General features: G+C 28.7%; 1 protein-coding gene across 5 annotated transcripts; it reads right to left on the bottom strand.

Annotated features, from left to right (window-relative positions):
* Positions 1–1551: 1551 nt before the first annotated feature.
* On the bottom strand, positions 1552–13948 carry Asciz (ASCIZ zinc finger protein). Of its 5 annotated transcripts, XM_087160423.1 has the most exons (6): positions 13549–13866; positions 13348–13432; positions 11638–11683; positions 10402–10506; positions 8012–8226; positions 1803–4076 (listed from the first exon to the last, which is right to left on the bottom strand). In XM_087160423.1, the coding sequence occupies exons 2-6, from the start codon at positions 13395–13397 to the stop codon at positions 2519–2521; spliced, it is 1974 nt and encodes a 657-aa protein (XP_087016549.1). In that variant the 5' UTR covers positions 13398–13432; positions 13549–13866; the 3' UTR covers positions 1803–2518. The 5 variants fall into 5 exon arrangements, with proteins under 5 accessions (XP_015921535.2, XP_015921536.2, XP_087016549.1 ...); XM_016066049.5 differs by lacking the exon at positions 13348–13432 and having other exon boundaries at positions 1552–4076; positions 13779–13917; XM_016066050.5 differs by lacking the exon at positions 13348–13432 and having other exon boundaries at positions 1668–4076; positions 13549–13877.
* Positions 13949–17228: the final 3280 nt, after the last annotated feature.

Genomic DNA, 17228 nt, shown 5'->3' with positions numbered 1-17228 from the left:
TCCCTGAGCCATCACAGTTCTGCATGGTATGATTGATTGAAACGTTAAACGTTTTAGAAAGCTAAACATGAAAAAAAAACTATCAGTGATAGAAAGAAAACAACAGACTTGAGTGTGAAAGAGGCATTTACAAAAAGTGAAAGAATTAAAACAATTGAATAGATATTAGTTGTTGCGGATTTCTAAAATAATGTGAATAGTGGATTTATAGAAACAGTTTTAAAATCCTGTCATTCCTCACAATGAAGTAATATTTTAAAAATGACAATGCATTTAATGTTATCAATGATGTTTAAGTAGTAAATGAAATGCAGCACATGAAATTTCACTTTCATGTAATGGAGCAAAACACACCCATAACAACTTTCAATGAAGATACAATTCAATTCAAACAATTTTCAATGGAGATCCACAGAATGGTGGTTGGTTAAGGACACAAGAAATATTGTATAATTTTTGTTTTGTATAATTTTGTAGATTTTGTTTTGTATAATTTGATCTCAAAAGATTTTATATATATATATATATATATATATATATATATATATATATATATATATATATATATATATATATATATATATATATATATATATATATATATATATACAGTACGGAACCCGTTATCCGGAAATCAGAAAACCGGAAAATCAGAACAAATTTCAATAAATTTTCCCGCGAAAAAAAAAAACATTTTTTTTCCCCCTCATAAGATTTTAGGATTTTTTGTTCTTTTTTGAAAGATGTTTACCTTACCATCATTTTGAAAATAATCATTAGTGTATTACTTCGTCTTTTCTTCTTTTTAAGATTATTTCCAAATATATTATTTTTTTTAGTTGGGTTTAACAATAAAAAAAACGGCTTTTTGTAGCGATTCAGAAAACCGGAAAAATCAGTTATCCGGAATAGTGATGGTCCTGATCGTTCCAAATAATCGGTTCTCTAGTTTAATATATATATATATATTTATATTTAATACTTGCATGTAATATTTTAGTCATCTACTGAGGAATAACAATCACACTAAACTGAGAACATGAGTCACTAAAGTATCCTTTGTCACATTTAACAGGAAATAGCTACCTGACCCCAGTAATGAAAATAAGACAATTATACTTGGAAAAAAATTCAGAGTGAAAGTTCAAACATAAAATTATCAGTTGAGAACAACTTTTCAGTTTGTTAAACTTGTACATGAAAAATCTTCTCTAGTAAAAATTTTCTTTGAAAAATCTTCTCATTCGTAAAATTATCTGCAATTTTAGGTTTAATTCCGAATACTGTTACACATATTTACTTTGTCAGGATTATTCTCTACCGGTTAAATTTTTATAAGTATCTTTTTTTAGAGAGGGGGAGACATTAATAAATTTTTTAAGTGTTTTTAAATTTTAAAGTTATTTTTAAATGAATAAATTTTTTTTTTAAAAAAACACACCAAAGCACTTTAAATGCTTATTTTCTCATAATTTTCAGCAGTTTAAAATTATAGAAAAAAACATTCAAGCGATTTATCAATTAATCATTTCTTGTTCACTTGCACAGGGATTGCCTTTTAGCATGCCTTTAATTATTTTTATGAACTACAAATTTGTCTCATATATAAATAGTTTTGAGAGGGTAATTTATAAATTGTTGAGGATAAAATTCAGTTATTGCATAAAATACATAGTTATTACAAAATTTGTACATTTGATAAATATTTACAATGTTGAATGAGCGCCCTTTTAAACCTCAAAGTGAACTTTTCAGAGAGGAAGTGCCCTGTCCTTCTTCATTCTTACTGAAAACACTGTATATATATCTAAACTGGATTTTTATTTTATTTCTTAAATAGCAAATGGTAATGTTACCAATATCTTTTAAGTAGAAAAGTCAACAAAAATTTTATACAACAGTTAACATAGTTTTCCAAATAAAATAAAAACTGCCTAAAACATATTCCTAATAAAAAAATTAACAACAATTTTTTAAAGAAAATTTTAAAAAACTTATCAGGTCAAGTTAGAAACTAAGTTTTTAATTTAAAAATCAATTGTAAAAAAGATTTTTAAAAAAAATGTAAAATAACAAACAATAAAATTAAAATTGCAAAAACACAGGCAGTGAAATAGTAAACTTAAAATAACATTTCATAATCAGAACACAACAAAATATATATTAGCTGCTCATAAGTTCTAAAGTAAGTCCTTCCTCATCTTTAGTCCTGATACTGATTAGCAATAAATTAACAATTATCACATAAACACATGTCAGAAATTTAAATATATTCTTTTTTGTATTTCCTAAATGGTTAATACTGGAGAAAGCAAATAAATATTTAATAAACCTAAACAACATAAAAAGAGAACAAATTATGCTTCACATTTAGTCAAATAATTTTATAATGAAACTAAAACTATACCCTGTATATTTATGTGCTCTTTTAACGTTGTTTAGATTTATACATATACAGCACAAAGTTAATCTTTTCTTTACTTGGAAAATGTTATCAATTTACAATTTTTCAAAAATTTCAAATTAAATCAGATATATCAAGAGTTTGAGATTCTGAGTTAGTAAATTGTGGAAAGGGAAATAGATCATGAGTCTGAGTCTCAATATTAACACTTAATCGTTCCTTCTCAGCACAAGCATCAATCATGTTTTGAACATAGTTATCATTAAAAAATGCGTAAGGATCTGGATTCAGCTCAGCATCAGCCAATGAAAAATCAGTCTGAATCTCTATTGAATATTGATCAGGAGGACTCTTATCAAGATCAGGAAAATCATCCCAGGGAGTTTGAGTTTCAGTATCAGAAAACTCCAACAAATCATACAAAGCAAAATCATCAGTAGTTTGTGTTTCCATGTTAGCTAGCAGGCTAAAATCTAATTCAGTGTTAGAAATGGTTTGAGTATGAATGTCAGACAAAACAGGATGATCGGTTGCAACTGGCTTGGTGCAGTTAGAAAATATATCGAAAATTGGACAATTTTTATTTTCTAAAGTACTCTCAGAAGACATATGTGTAAAATTATTTCTCATTTTTGTCAGTTTATCATCTTTAGTAATGGTATCTGTAGAAAATAAATCAAACTCAGGTAGAGGAACACAAAAATTGCTATCTTGCAATGCAACAAGAGAATCCTGGGGCATATCATTGTTTATAATAAAGGGTTGCTTGCACTGCTGCAGCGATGAAAGAGGATCAGCAGGCACCTGATTGGACAATTCAAAGGGCTGCTTGCAAATATCACTCTCATAATCCTTTTTAATTGTTTCAGCCCAATCAAATAATTCTTTATCGGTAATAGTTTGCGAATCACACAAAACTTTACTCGCATAGTAGTTGGTTTGTGTGCTCATCGTGTTTCTAAACAATGAAGTTTCTGGGTTTTGCAATATCAAATCTTTAAAATTGGGCCACACAGATTGTCCAGCGCCTTGGTTTTCGGTAAATAGACAAGGTTCAGTTGTTATTGCCACAGACTTTCTTCTAGATCTTTTACGTTTGATTTTCACCACAGCACTCTCAGCAGTCTGAGTGTGAGTGCTTTCATTCCGCACTGCAGATGATGTTTTTGATTTCCTACGGCTGCACTGAGATGCCCTTGATTCCAGAGTTTTAGACAAACATTCCATTTCATTACAGGTTTGTGTAGCAATAGATACTTGCATTTGTCTAACATTACTTTCTCCTGTGTCAGAAGGAAGTTCTGTTTCACTGAATGTTTGAGTTGCAACTGCTTTCATAGTTGAACTAACAGTGTTAACGGGCTGCAAATTAATAATATGAGAGCTACACTTTTGTGAATTAAGATCAGTGTCATTTGAAATAGATATTTCTGAAGGAAGTAGTGTAGATTCATACTTGGTGCAAGGAGGAAAATAAGACACATTTTCCTCATTATGCATGTGATTTTCTACAGTTGAGGTCGTAAAAAAGCGTGATTCAGAAACTTTTGGAAAAATAGGACGAGGATGAAGAGCAGAACGTTCACATTTAATACCTTGAGCAATGGCTACGGGTTGGAAAAGTAGTATAACAGGATTTTCCATCGATTCATTAAAGGGTTTTGTTTGTTTCCTGGAAAAAGTAAGAACAAAATAAAATAAATTTCTGCATACTCATTTTCTAAAGAAATCATAATACTAGCATAAAATTTCTATAATTGAAAAGCTTTTTATTAAATAATCAGGTAGTTTTTTATTTATAGTAATTATGAGCTCAAAATTGATGTTTGGAAATAAAAATGTGACAGTATAAAATTGTGATATAAAAACAATATTTAGGATACAATAATTATACATATGTATCATTATAATATTGCACAAATATAGAAAATTCAAGGTTGAAAATAAATGTGAATATTTATAAATTGTAAGAAATGAGTAGGCTTAAAAATAGCCAACTCTTTCTTTTATTTGAATATAGAGCAAAATATTGAGCAATTTCCTATCAATACTAATGTTAAAATTTAACCTATAAATTGGACATTTTGAGAATTTTTTTGTTAATTCGAAATGTGGGAAAATAAAAAGTTAATGGATATGGACAAATATTAGTTATAATACCAGGTATAATATATACTGCTATAAGCCATAAATAACAAACGACTATATCAATAAATAAATAAAAATGGGTTAATAGTATTCACCAGGTTTTTTCCACAGTTTCTACCAGTAAAAATCCAACCCTAATAAAAGGTGCTTTTTTTTTCATTCGCTCTCTGCTTTAGGAATGGTTTGTAAGGAAGCTCATGTTAAATATTGTGAAATGTAAATTTTGTTAGGAACTTGTTTCTAATTGAGTGATGACATTTTAAAAAAAATTGTTTTTCTTTGGCTTTTATGTGCCGCATAGGTTTTATTTTTAAGTCTTTTGAAAATGTTTAATCCAATTTTTGCATCATCATCTAAAAAAAAAGTGAGAGTTTATCCATCAAAAAATAAAGTTGAGATTTTTAAAAATTAAGATGAAGGTTTGTCCATAAAATTGCTTAGTGAGTTTTACAATAGTGGTTTATCTACGATTTATGACATTAAAAATCAAAAGAAAGATTTACTTAAGTTTTTTTCGAGGTGAGAGTAACTAGATGAAACGAGCTCACACAAAATCTTGCATCAATCTAAAAATGAGGTATGTAAAAATGCTGATAGAGTGGATATGGCAGAAGAGATCTGAACAGTTCCCATTAAGTTGGCAAATAATAATGGCTCAGGCCAAAAACTTCCACCACGTTTTTGGAATAGAGAAAAACTGTGAATATACCATTGGATGGTTTGCCTATTTCAAACAATGTCATGGGCTTCATCTCACAAAACTTAGTGGAGAAAAGGCAACTGCGAATGCAGAAGTGGCAGAAAATTATGTTGAAACAGTTTTGAACCTCGTTCAAACTCAAAATTGAACTATGCATCGATTTTTTAATACTGACGAGACTGGACTTTATTTAAAATATCTTTCCGCTACAGTCTATACTTCAGGGGAAACAAACCTCACCTGTTTATAAGTTGACAAAAACTTGCGCCAATGCCACTATGCAAATTAAAACTTATCGTGATTGAAAAGACTAAGAATCCTTGTTGTCTAAAAGAGGCTGAAGTGTTTCCAGTTTGTTACAAGGCTAACAAAAAAGCGTGCATAACACACAAACTATTTACTGACTAGTTTGGAAATGAATTTGTCCCAAAATCTCGGCACAGAGGTTACCCAATGATTGTAAAATTGTTTTATTTTTTAACTATTGCATGGCACATCTCCTCGCAGCTGTGCTAAAAGTAAATAACGTCGACATTGAATTCCTGCAACAAAATTATACATCACTCATTCAGATTTTGAATCAAGGCGCTTTATAAGTGCCACTTTAAAGTTGATTTAATGAAAAAATGATTGATTCAGCTAATGAGGAGAAATCAAAACAAGATTTCCAGAAATCATTTAATGTAAAGGAAGCGATATGGCTAGCGACAAAGGCCTAAAACTCTGTGACACACTATACCTTAATACATGCATGGTGCAAGTTAATAACCACATAGAGCTTTTTAAAGATGATTTAGATGAACTACGTTTTGAAGGTTTTAAACTTTTTAATGAGAAAGCCCCTATAGAAAGAACTTTTAGAGTACATTAAAGAGTGGATTTTAAAAGGTATTTTCATGGAGTCTGATATTGATGAATGTTTCAACACTGACAACAATGAATTGTCAGGAGCTGAGATGATTAAGATGGTTTTGAATCCCGACGCTGACAACTTAGAAGAAAGCAACGAAGAACTTGAAATCCAAGAAGCCAATCCTTTTATTCTAAACGAGCGATGTATTAAGTTGATCAAACAACTGATTAAGGAGATCGTGCAAAGACCCTTTGTTGACGAATCTCACATTATGTCAGTTTATAAGATTCAGTAGTTGTTTATGCGACAAATGCTAAATTTTCATGAACTGAAAATGGATCAGTTTTTTTAAAGATAAATGTTGACATATATTTTTTCATTTTACCTTTTTTGTTCATTTTATATTAAGCCTGTATATATTTTTTTATTTCAATAAAAGTTTTTTTTCTTTTTATCTCATTAAATTTATGTATATTACTTTATAAATTTTTTTTTTAAAGTTGGTTTTTATGAACAATAAAAAAGGTCTTTTGTAGAGATTCAGAAAACCGGAAAAATCAGTTATCCGGAATGGGGATGGTCCCAATTGTTCTGGATAATTGGTTCACTATATAATTATATGAGTAGTAGGTCATTAAAATTTAAGATTTTAAGGAAAGCTTATTTTTGATAAATTTTGTATTTAATACGTTATATTTATTGCTATTTTTTTTTATTCTATGATTATTTTTTGAATTTTAGATAATTCAATTTTAATCATTTAAAAATTATATTTGAATTATTATTTTCCTTTTTTAAATTGAATTCAAATTAAAAAAAAGTCTAGTGTATCATAGTTGTGCTTAATTTATTACTATGCACCAATAAACTCGTAATTTTTTAACAACCAGTCATAACCAGAACTCCTCATTTTTTATTAGATTTAATGCAAAATCAACATTTTAAAAAATACAGCAGGTTGAAATGCAAGGTATCTAATGACTTCATGGAAGCATAACTTCTTCCCAAAGTACAAAATTTCATGCATATTTAAAAAAATCATAATCAAAGTTCTTAAAAAAGTTGCCATAAGCATCACTGTTAAGAGCATTATTTTAAATTTTTACAGATTTCATAAAAATTTGCAGAAAATATAGATAAAATCTGCCACTATTTTCTTTTTAATAAGAGCTTTTCTACAAACATGAAATTCAGTATACCACTTAAGAAATTTTTTTCGACTTATGTTTCCAAAATAATAAAAAGAGAGGGGGAAAAAACCTCTTTAAAACTAGCTATTCAAGTAACGAACATCATTTTTAAAACTTACTGCCTAAATTTTGTGGGAATGTGGACGGGCAATTTCTTAAAATTTCTGCGACGATTTTTGTTTGTTTATATGTATGTATGCAGGTATGAATATATGTATGCAGGTATGTATATATGCATGTATGCATAAAATCAACCCTCTCATGACCAAACTATGGGAATCATAAATTCCTAGATTGCAGTTACCCTCTATAAATTGGATGTCAGAAATCTGAATCCGCTAAAAAAAGGGTATGTTTATTCAGAAAAAGTATTTTTTGTGTCTGATTTCATAACTTAAAATATCATCTGCATAAATTAATTAGCATATTCGAGCTCACCCACTTGAACCTTTAAGATTGAGTCCTAGAACGTGAAGATCCAATCATTAGATCAAAAATAATTCAGGGTCGTCTGTTTGTTTTTTGGCTCACTGTACATATATATATATATATGTTAGAAGTGTTATAAAAATAATGACTATTTGAAGTGGAAAAATAAATTAATAGTAATGCTTTCTAAAAAAAAATCTAAGTTAAAGAAAGAAAACACCTAAAAAAAAATAGGAAAAAAGTGTAAAACATAAGAAATACAACATTTGTTTTTATGCTAGACTTACGATTTGTTAATAGGTACAATATGATCAGGAAGATTGTGACCACTTCTGCGGGCATGAGTGAGAAGGGATTCTCGTGAGGTATATTTAGATCCACAATCACACAGCCACTCCATACCACATGTTTTTTCATGATGTTTGCGCCACCAATCTAAGCCAAAACCTTTCCCACATTTTTCACAGATAAATTTTTTTTCAGCATGGACTTTAGCAATATGCTAAAAGAAGAAATAATAAAATGTATAAAGTTGCAAGGATCTCAAACCATTATAAAGTAATGTATCACAATATAATGATAAAAAGAAACAAAATAAAGAGTGTTGCGTAATGTTTTACAAGAAATTGAGGATACAAACAAAATAATGATTGTGAATACTTTAAATAGTATTTTAAACATAAGCTTTGCAAAATTTAAAGCTCTTTATAAGCTATAGAATTTTTTTTTTTACCTTAACGTGGCTCACATAAAATGTTTACTAAATTTTAATTTTTATCTGTGACAAATACAAAAATTTCAATTTTTATCTATTAACTATGAACTTTTTGTTTAAAAAAAAAGTAGGAAATATTATTCTATTTAGATGCAAATCACTATTTTAGTAAAAGTAGAAACTGATGAAGAATTCAAAACACCATTTATAACAGGAGTCACCAACTTTTTAGCATAAGAATGATACTGATTGCTCCATTAAGCTCCAAACCAGCAAAGACATTATTTAGAACAGGGGTTAAATTAACAGTGGTTTGTTGGTCTAGGACTACTAAAAATAGGTTATAACCACTATAAAATTAATTATCAGTGTTCTCCCAGGACCTGCAATTGAAGTAAATGGATGGTAAGCTGTTTCGGTTTCTTGGTTTAATTTCCCATTTTGATTATTGCTTTTGTTACAAAATAGCATATTTTAACATAATTGTGAACATTACACATTCTCTATATTGCAATTTTTTACTGAAGTTCATTTTAATAACTTTTAAAAAAAATCTAACAGAGACTCAAAAGTAGAAAAGTGAAAATAGGTACGAACTAGTAATATATTTTACTAGCTGATCTTTTCGACCAAATTTTCTCAATTTCCATTCCAGTAAAAGATAAAGGTCACTTCCCCCTCACATTTAAAAATTTAGAAAATTTTTTCGTTTTCCACAATTTGAGGAAGACGGTTACAAAAATGCTACAATAAATTTTAATCTTCTTACCTCCCCATTTATAAGACATTTATACTCATTTTCCAACTAGCTAGCACATCATACCAACAAAAGAAATTTTGGAATGTGCACAAATTGAAAGCTAGTTAACAAGTAAGATATGTTTGGAGTGGATTACATTTGCAGGTTAAGACAAATTTAATATTAATTTTAATTTAAATGTTCATTTTAATTATGCCTACCAATTCTTGTAGTTTTTTTTTATTATTATTGTATAAGATTTACTCTAGTTGTAAACTTTAAAACATAATTTTTAAGAAAAACTGCAGCAGTGATGACAGAATAGTGAGGTAAGGGGGCCAGTTTTGGTCTGCAGGTTATAATTTGAAAACCTCTGCTTTATAGTAAAACAGGTTATTGATAGAACAGTATATAATAAAAATTATCCTTATAATTTGCACTTTAGCTAAAACATATTTTATACAAAAACAATGTTTTTTTATAAAATATTATGTTTTTGTACATCATATGTAAAACCTAATAATAATTTGGCAATTTAAAACTTGTTAATAAGAAAGAATTATGAAAGACTAAATTGTTGATACAATTCAATGAAAAATTATTGATATATAAGATTGATTTTTGTATACTTAAGTTAAAGATATATATCATAAAAAGGTATGTAATATCCATATTATATCATTTACTCAGTACAAATAGAATCATTATTAATATTTGGAAATATATATATATATAACTGAAAATACCCTAAAATCAAATTTTAAAAGAATGGATAGAATATAGATGACACTAAAATAATCATGCAATAAATGCTAAGGCACTTACTGCAATAGTTTCATGTATCTACACAGTTAATGCGTCTATAAATGAAACACTTAAAAAAAAATTTTTTTTGGCTTTGTTTTCCATAAAAAAATATATATATATTATATTAATATATGGTGTTAGATAAAAATTGCTACAGCAACACTAAGAGGAATTACAACTTATAACAAGCATGCTTCAAAAAACTAAGATTTTCAGGACTTTCTGTTGAGCATTCTAAATGAGCCTATTTATTTGAATAAAAAAAATCTCTTATATAAATTACAAATTCACCTATGTATTAAAATTGGGAGAGAGAACATCTCCATCAGGCCTTGGATGCTTACTTTCAATCTCAAAGCAAATTGTTTTTATTGACAAAAGATATAAAAATATTCTTAAATATTATAAATATTTACCTGGTTCAAAAACTTTTTTCCAGAAAAACTTTTCTCAGAACCATTATACAAACAACCAGAAAAGGGGCAGTGATATTCACCCTTCATCTTCTTAGGTTTTACTCTCTAGTTAAATATAAACAAAGAGTTTGAGAAAGATACATGTGACGATTTTATTAAAATAGCTTCAACAGGTTTATTTATTATAGCTAATCAACATTATAAAGATGTGTTAAGGAGAAGCCCAAGGAATAAAATTCTGTACAAAGCAATTTATTAAAGTCGGTCCAAGGACAGCATGTCAAACCGTTTTTCTAACTCTGAATGATTAACCGGATAAAGCTATGTACAAGTAGCACTAAGGGTAAATATTATTCATAAAACTTCCAGGTCACTACTTCTGATTTATTTTTACATCTAAGTTTGAAAAAGAGCCAACCAATATTAATATACTTATAGTGTTAATACCATAACACATTCTTTCCTTTTAATTTTAACTGTTTCTTTTAGCAGAAAATAAATTTGAAGAATGCCACAAGCATGCTATCATACTACCCCCCCCCCCAAAAAAAAAAAATTGCAAAAAGCAATATTTTTTACAAATATAGCCAAATAGGACTAACATTATAAATATGGCTAACCTAACACTTTATTGTAACTTGTGATAATAGTTTTCTAAAATTTATTTAAGGTTCACCACCTTTTAGAATTTATAAATTACAGAAAAATCTTATGAACGGTAAATTTATGCATAAATTTAAAAGCAAATCACAAGAATTTATATTCCCAGAATATCAAGCTTATTCAAGCTCATTCTCATAAATGTAACAGAGGTGGAATAATACATCGGAAGTTTTCTATATTTCTTCCAGATTTAGGAAGCTTGTTACTGTTTACATTCAGTCATCGAGCCATAGTTCATCAGTACATGAATTAAGAAAAATGTACAAATGAAACCCCAAAAATATATAATTATAAACTCAATTTAATTAATAATGTTGTAGTTCAAAAAATTACTAATTTCATTAGAAAATTATAAAATACATTAAAAAAAGAAATCCCCAATGAAACTTTTTCAATAAAATTATACTGCATGATGAATTCAAAATGATATTTAATTATGATAATTAATTAAAAATTCTAAATCTTGAAGAAAAAAAAACTCAACAAGGACAAAAACTTTAATATGAAGGGAAAAAAACTAAGTGATATGAACATAAGTTTTAAACAAAATAATTTTTTTAAATATTCACTCACCTCAAGAGGCATTTTTAAATTTCTCTCAGGGCATACATAGTTAATGCTATTTAAGAAATAAAAACAGAAAAATATCAGCACATGATTCAATCAAATCAATATAAATAAAAATATTTTAAAAGAGAGAGAGTATGCTTATGAACTAATTGAACTTAAACTTTAGCGACTGATTTTAAAGAAATTCAGTTTCACAAATGATCAATTTACTCTTTTACTACATATATTATTTTTAGCCTACCAGAACGAAACGAAGAGCAAACAGACATTACTATACAGTGCATAAACAAAAAATGGCACACCTTGAATAACTTTTGATCTAATGCTCAGATCTTCACACATGAAAACTCAATCTTAAAATAAATTAGTACAGACTTCATTTTAAGTTGCAAAATAAGACACAAAAATATGCTCTCTCTGAATAAACATACCATTTGAGAAGTTCTTGTGGAATTTACCTTTTAATGTAATGACTTTTTAAAAATTTCATAACTTAGAAACTACAAACCAATGATGCTAACATCGGTGTTTCAAGACTCTTTAAAATGATTAATGACACTTTTTAAAATGATTTAAAATCTTCTATACCTTAAAATTCAACTATTGTTAAACAAATATATATATACACACACATATATATATATATTAAAAATATTTTTTGCATGGAATTACCTTAAGACAAACAAATTAGCGTAAAGTCTTCGGAATTGGCAAAGTGCACAAAAAAAGTCAAATTAATATTAAGGGTTACAAGCCTTTAACCATTCTACAAAACAAATTATTGAGACCATATTTTCAAAATGGCATCTATCCTAATATTTTGTAGGGTCAGGAATCCAAATCCCTTGAAAAAATGGTAGTTTTGTTCAGAGAAAGAATTTTCCCATGTCTTATTTTGTAACTACCTAATATCATCAACACTAATTAACATATTTAGGGTGCAGCCTTCAAACCATTAAGATTTAATCTTAGTATGTGAAAATCTGATTGACAGATCAAAAGTTATCCAGGATATTCCATTATTTATTTTTTTGCACACAATACATTTTTAAATATAATTTACACCTCGTTTAAATCACAGCAATCATGGTTATTCCAGGAGATTTCCGTATCATGATCAGCGACAGAAAAATTGCTTAAACTTCTGGGTAGTGGCCCGCGAGAAACTAAAAAAATCATCACAGAAAGGGACCAACTTGAAAGATATAATTTATAGCCATGCTTAGGCAAGCATCTACATATCATTTTTGAAGAAAAAAAAATTTTGCAAGTTTTAAAATATATTTGGCAATTGCAGTTGGTGTGACAGATCACAATATGTAATATCCATGTCAATTCCACAATTTTTAAAATAGATTATTTAACTATTAACATACATGAATCAGGGGTCTGTCTAGGTTTTTCTGAGAGGTACCTATTTTGTGAAAATTTAGACACAATTTGTGAAAATTTAGGCATAGATAATTCATGAAAATTAAAAATTATATTAAAAAATCAGCATAAAAATATTGATTTATCATTTTACAAAAATTTTTTTTAAGAAAAAGTACTTTGTGAAACTACCGTTTTTCCTAAGTGTTTCAATGAGTTATCATACCGGGGATATTATCATACCTATGTATAAACTTCAATAAATATTGTTTTCCTAAAATAATAACAATATAGTAATTTTAAAATTTAAGCAGAAATAGAATAACGTTTTAATTGATTTACTTTGATAAGTTGCAATTTCCTATAACATCACAAAATAGCCCTGCAACCATACTTTTCTTCTGGGCGAAGCAATCATATTTCTTTTCTGAGCGAAGCAATCAATTATTATACATTATTTAAAATTGAAAAGTGTACTTGTAAGAACATAAAACTAGGTGAGAAACGAATAACATGCAATTAAGTTATAAATAAGATATTTACTTCTTATTATTAATTTGCTTCTTCCTTCAACAAACTATTTCACCTCGAAAAAAAAAAAGATTTATATCTTGACTAGTGTATAAGAGTTTGTGACACAGGTAAACTTTTGTTAAAACAAAAAGTGTGAAAAATATTAACAAATTACATCATAAAATATCCGGATATTCAATATAAGATAAACAAGGAACATAAATGTAACAAAATTCTTCAAGGCAAATTATTATAATTACCGCTTGTGTTTTTGAATTTCATAACAAATAAATCTTACTGCTTAAAACTCATACAACAACTTTATCCCATCTCCATCAATTATCGTCTGCAAAATTATCAACTGTTGCCAAATCAAATTGAAGATAACTGATATTTTCTGCTGCTTGCTTGCCTCAATTTTAAGGACCAGTCTTAGTGTATGTAATTCACGCACAACACAGCAATCACTTGCAGAGCGTCATCAAGCGAAAATGCAAACCTGATTGGTTGTGTACTTTCCAGCAACTCACCAATTAGGTTAGATGGGAGATTCTACATAGTTATGGAGAAGGCCGGTTCCATGTCTTAATCCTCCCCCCATCTCTCTCATTTACTCTGTTGTATGGGGATGCCCTGCGATAGTTTCGCTACCCCTATTCTTTTCGGTATGTGATTGCCGAAAATATTTTCCAAAATTTCCACGAAGCTTTATTTTAGTTGTTGTAGTTCATTTACGTCGTATTAGAGCTACACAATGGGCTATTGGCGACGGTCTGGGAAATATCCCTGAGAATGATCCGAAGACATGCCATCACAATTTTAATCCTCTGCAGAGGGGACGGCACCCCCACTTCGGTAGCCCGACGACCTGCACGCGAAGTCGAGCATTTTACGGTAGAACAGTTTAAAGAGGAGAGGACCACTACCGCACACCCTCGGTCCCTACGCAGACTGATCCAAGTGGTCACCCACCCGCACACTTACCGCAGCCAGTGACGCTTGACTTCGGTGATCTGCTTTGAACTGCGTCTTCACGATCAGTCCACACATGTGGACTGATCGTTAAGACTATATAGTTTCTAGTTTAAAAGTTTCTCATCTATATGAAAAATCAAGATAGAAACTAACGTACTTCCTTCTTTGTACGCCCATGGCCTACCCATTTCAACCCTTCGCTTAAGCGAAGGGTTGAAATGGGTAGGGAGTTCTACTCTAGACCACATGTAGACTATTTCACGAACTTCTACATTTTACAAGTGATAAACAAATGCAGAATATCATATGATATATCAAAACTACTAATTTTGAAAAAAAGGTTTGTTAGAATCTATGGTTAGAGTATACATTAACATTTTCCATTACTATAAAGATGTTCAGGCTCTTGGATCATAAAATTTTCTGTGGACGTTTTTTATCTGAGTTTTAGCATAGTGAATTTTTGTTTTTCGTTATATATTGGAACTATATTTTTGTAGTGATAGATGCACTACAGTACTCCTCCACCAAAATTATATTTGTGATAAAATTCGATGAACGGACACCACTAGTTGATTCTTTGCTGTTTCGTGAGAAGCCAGGAGAGCTGTATTAGCATCATCGTACTTTTTGAGTGATGATCGTGAGAGCTGTATGAAGTAAATTGTCGTGGTCGCTTTTAGCAGTCGAGTGTATACGTTGTACGTCGTGTGTGATCGAGACTAAAAAGCGACAGCGTGAGGAGGACAATGTTGCAGTACAAGTAGCTAATAGCTTATCAGTAAAGCTCTGGAGCAAATTTCACTCATCATTATAATTGGTACAACAGCCCGTGGAGGGATTTGGTGGCCTTCCCTAGAAAATTTCTTCTCGAAACCAGGTCTTGCTAGTTAAATTCAACAAATGTTTTGAAAATAGTTTTAATGGAGATCAGTAATCGAAGTTATGTAGTTCCTCTAGTTTTACTAGTTTGCGGATTTCAAGTGTCTGTGTGTGGTTAGTTGTATACAAAATAAACTCAATCGTTTCTACATCTATAGCAAGATGTAGAAACGATTTTTAAAACTTTATCCACAGTCAAAAATTTATATCTAGCAGTGAGTCTTACCTGCTTAACATTACGTGCTCTTACATATAAAAAAATTTGAATATGTTAAGATGAAAAAACAATAAAAGAAAAAAGAGAGTCGATTTCACTAACTAGAATGCTTTCAAAAGTAATTTTATCCTTTGAGATTGTTGCATTCCATTGTTTTTCCCCTTAGTTTTATATATTAAAATATTTATTTCTTAGTATAGTTTGTATATTCTTTTATAAATATTTTTATTTGATTTTTTATCTTTTCCTTTACGATAAGCAAACTCATCATCAGTGTATGGATTAGAGACAAGGTCATAGTGAAAAATAGACATTTATTAGTAATAATAATTTAATTAATTATGATATATTAATAGGAAGTGTGAACCATTGACTGGTTTGCATTTGACCAGTATTTCCTACGCTGATGTTTTATAAAATTATTTTATCATGAAATTATCTTTGAAACAATGTGTTTCATAAACAACTGCAAAGACATGGTAAATTACACAAAAAGTTAAATTAACATTAAAGAAAGCAAATTTTCATCTGCTCTTACGACAAAATTAGTGAGCCCGAAACCTTCAAGATTTGGGCTTCAAACTCCACTTCATCCCCGATATTATGTAGGTCAAAAACTTAAATCAATGAAAGAGTTGTATTCTCACTCTGAGAAAAAACGCTCACGTATCAGAACTAAAAAAATCATTGTCTACACAGACTATTAGCAAATTTAAGAATAGAGCTTTGAACCATTAAGAGGTCTCTTTATTTGTCTAGTACAATATTTGATTTTTGTTTTCTGGGTGTTTTTTTCCCAAGAAAATGTTAATGAGAGTATCATTTGACAACATTATACACTCTAAAAGACGAATAATAATAGAGACACTAATTTATCAGAATAGCAAATTCATAATTTTAGAACTTCTACAGATTTTTGTCACAAAAATGTAGGGCAACTAAATTATGCGGTTAATAATTCAGAGAAAGTAATATTGCCTATTTTAAGATTCTCTTAAATATTGTTTTAATTTCTGAAAACCTAATTTTCGGCTTAAATATTATTTTAACACTTGTGAAGCAAAAAGAAAGATATTCATCAAAAATTTAAAAACAGACAATATAAGCTATTTTTAAAAAAATGTCTTATGATAAATTGTATTGATACTTAGTGCTAAAAAATCTATTGAATTTCTACAATAAATTAAGCTATATTTTCCTCATTCTCATTATTTTAGTTTTTGTATTATTAAAATAGAAATATTTTGTTTTTGTTAAAATTTATTTAATATTGGTTATTCTTATTTAATAATCATTACATTTGAAATTTTTAAGTCTTACAACTATTTAAAACATTGGATAAATTTACTAACAAATTTGTAAAAAAAAAAAAAAAAAAAATTGTGAAATTTTTTTTGAAGGATCTGCGAAACTTTTGTAGAAGAATCTTTTCTTTTATAAAGTAATAAGACAATTTTTTTCCTTGTTTTATTATTTTATATGTACATATAAAAATATATATAAAAGTATAATTATAACATATATATAACACATATATATATATAAAAATAAAAACATAAAGAATAGATTTTTTTTTTCAGCATTGAAAAAACAAAACAAAAACATATTGGGCATTTAATCTGTTTTTTACCAGCCA

This window comes from Parasteatoda tepidariorum, chromosome 1 (genome assembly GCF_982258835.1).
Source record: "Parasteatoda tepidariorum strain Cologne lab strain chromosome 1, Ptep-v5.0, whole genome shotgun sequence".
Taxonomy (NCBI): domain Eukaryota; kingdom Metazoa; phylum Arthropoda; class Arachnida; order Araneae; family Theridiidae; genus Parasteatoda; species Parasteatoda tepidariorum.
This window is presented reverse-complemented; position numbering and strand designations above follow the sequence as displayed.

What these genes read in the sequence shown, in the direction of transcription:
- Asciz (XM_087160423.1), bottom strand. Translation starts at nt 13,397, where the DNA reads ATGGTTGCAGGGCTATTTTGTGATGTTATAGGAAATTGCAACTTATCA. An exon ending in ATTTAAAAATGCCTCTTGAG is followed by an intron (nt 10,507 to 11,637) that starts GTGAGTGAATAT and finishes ATATTTAACTAG; the next exon opens with AGAGTAAAACCTAAGAAGAT. An exon ending in GAAAAAAGTTTTTGAACCAG is followed by an intron (nt 8,227 to 10,401) that starts GTAAATATTTAT and finishes TTCTTCTTTTAG; the next exon opens with CATATTGCTAAAGTCCATGC.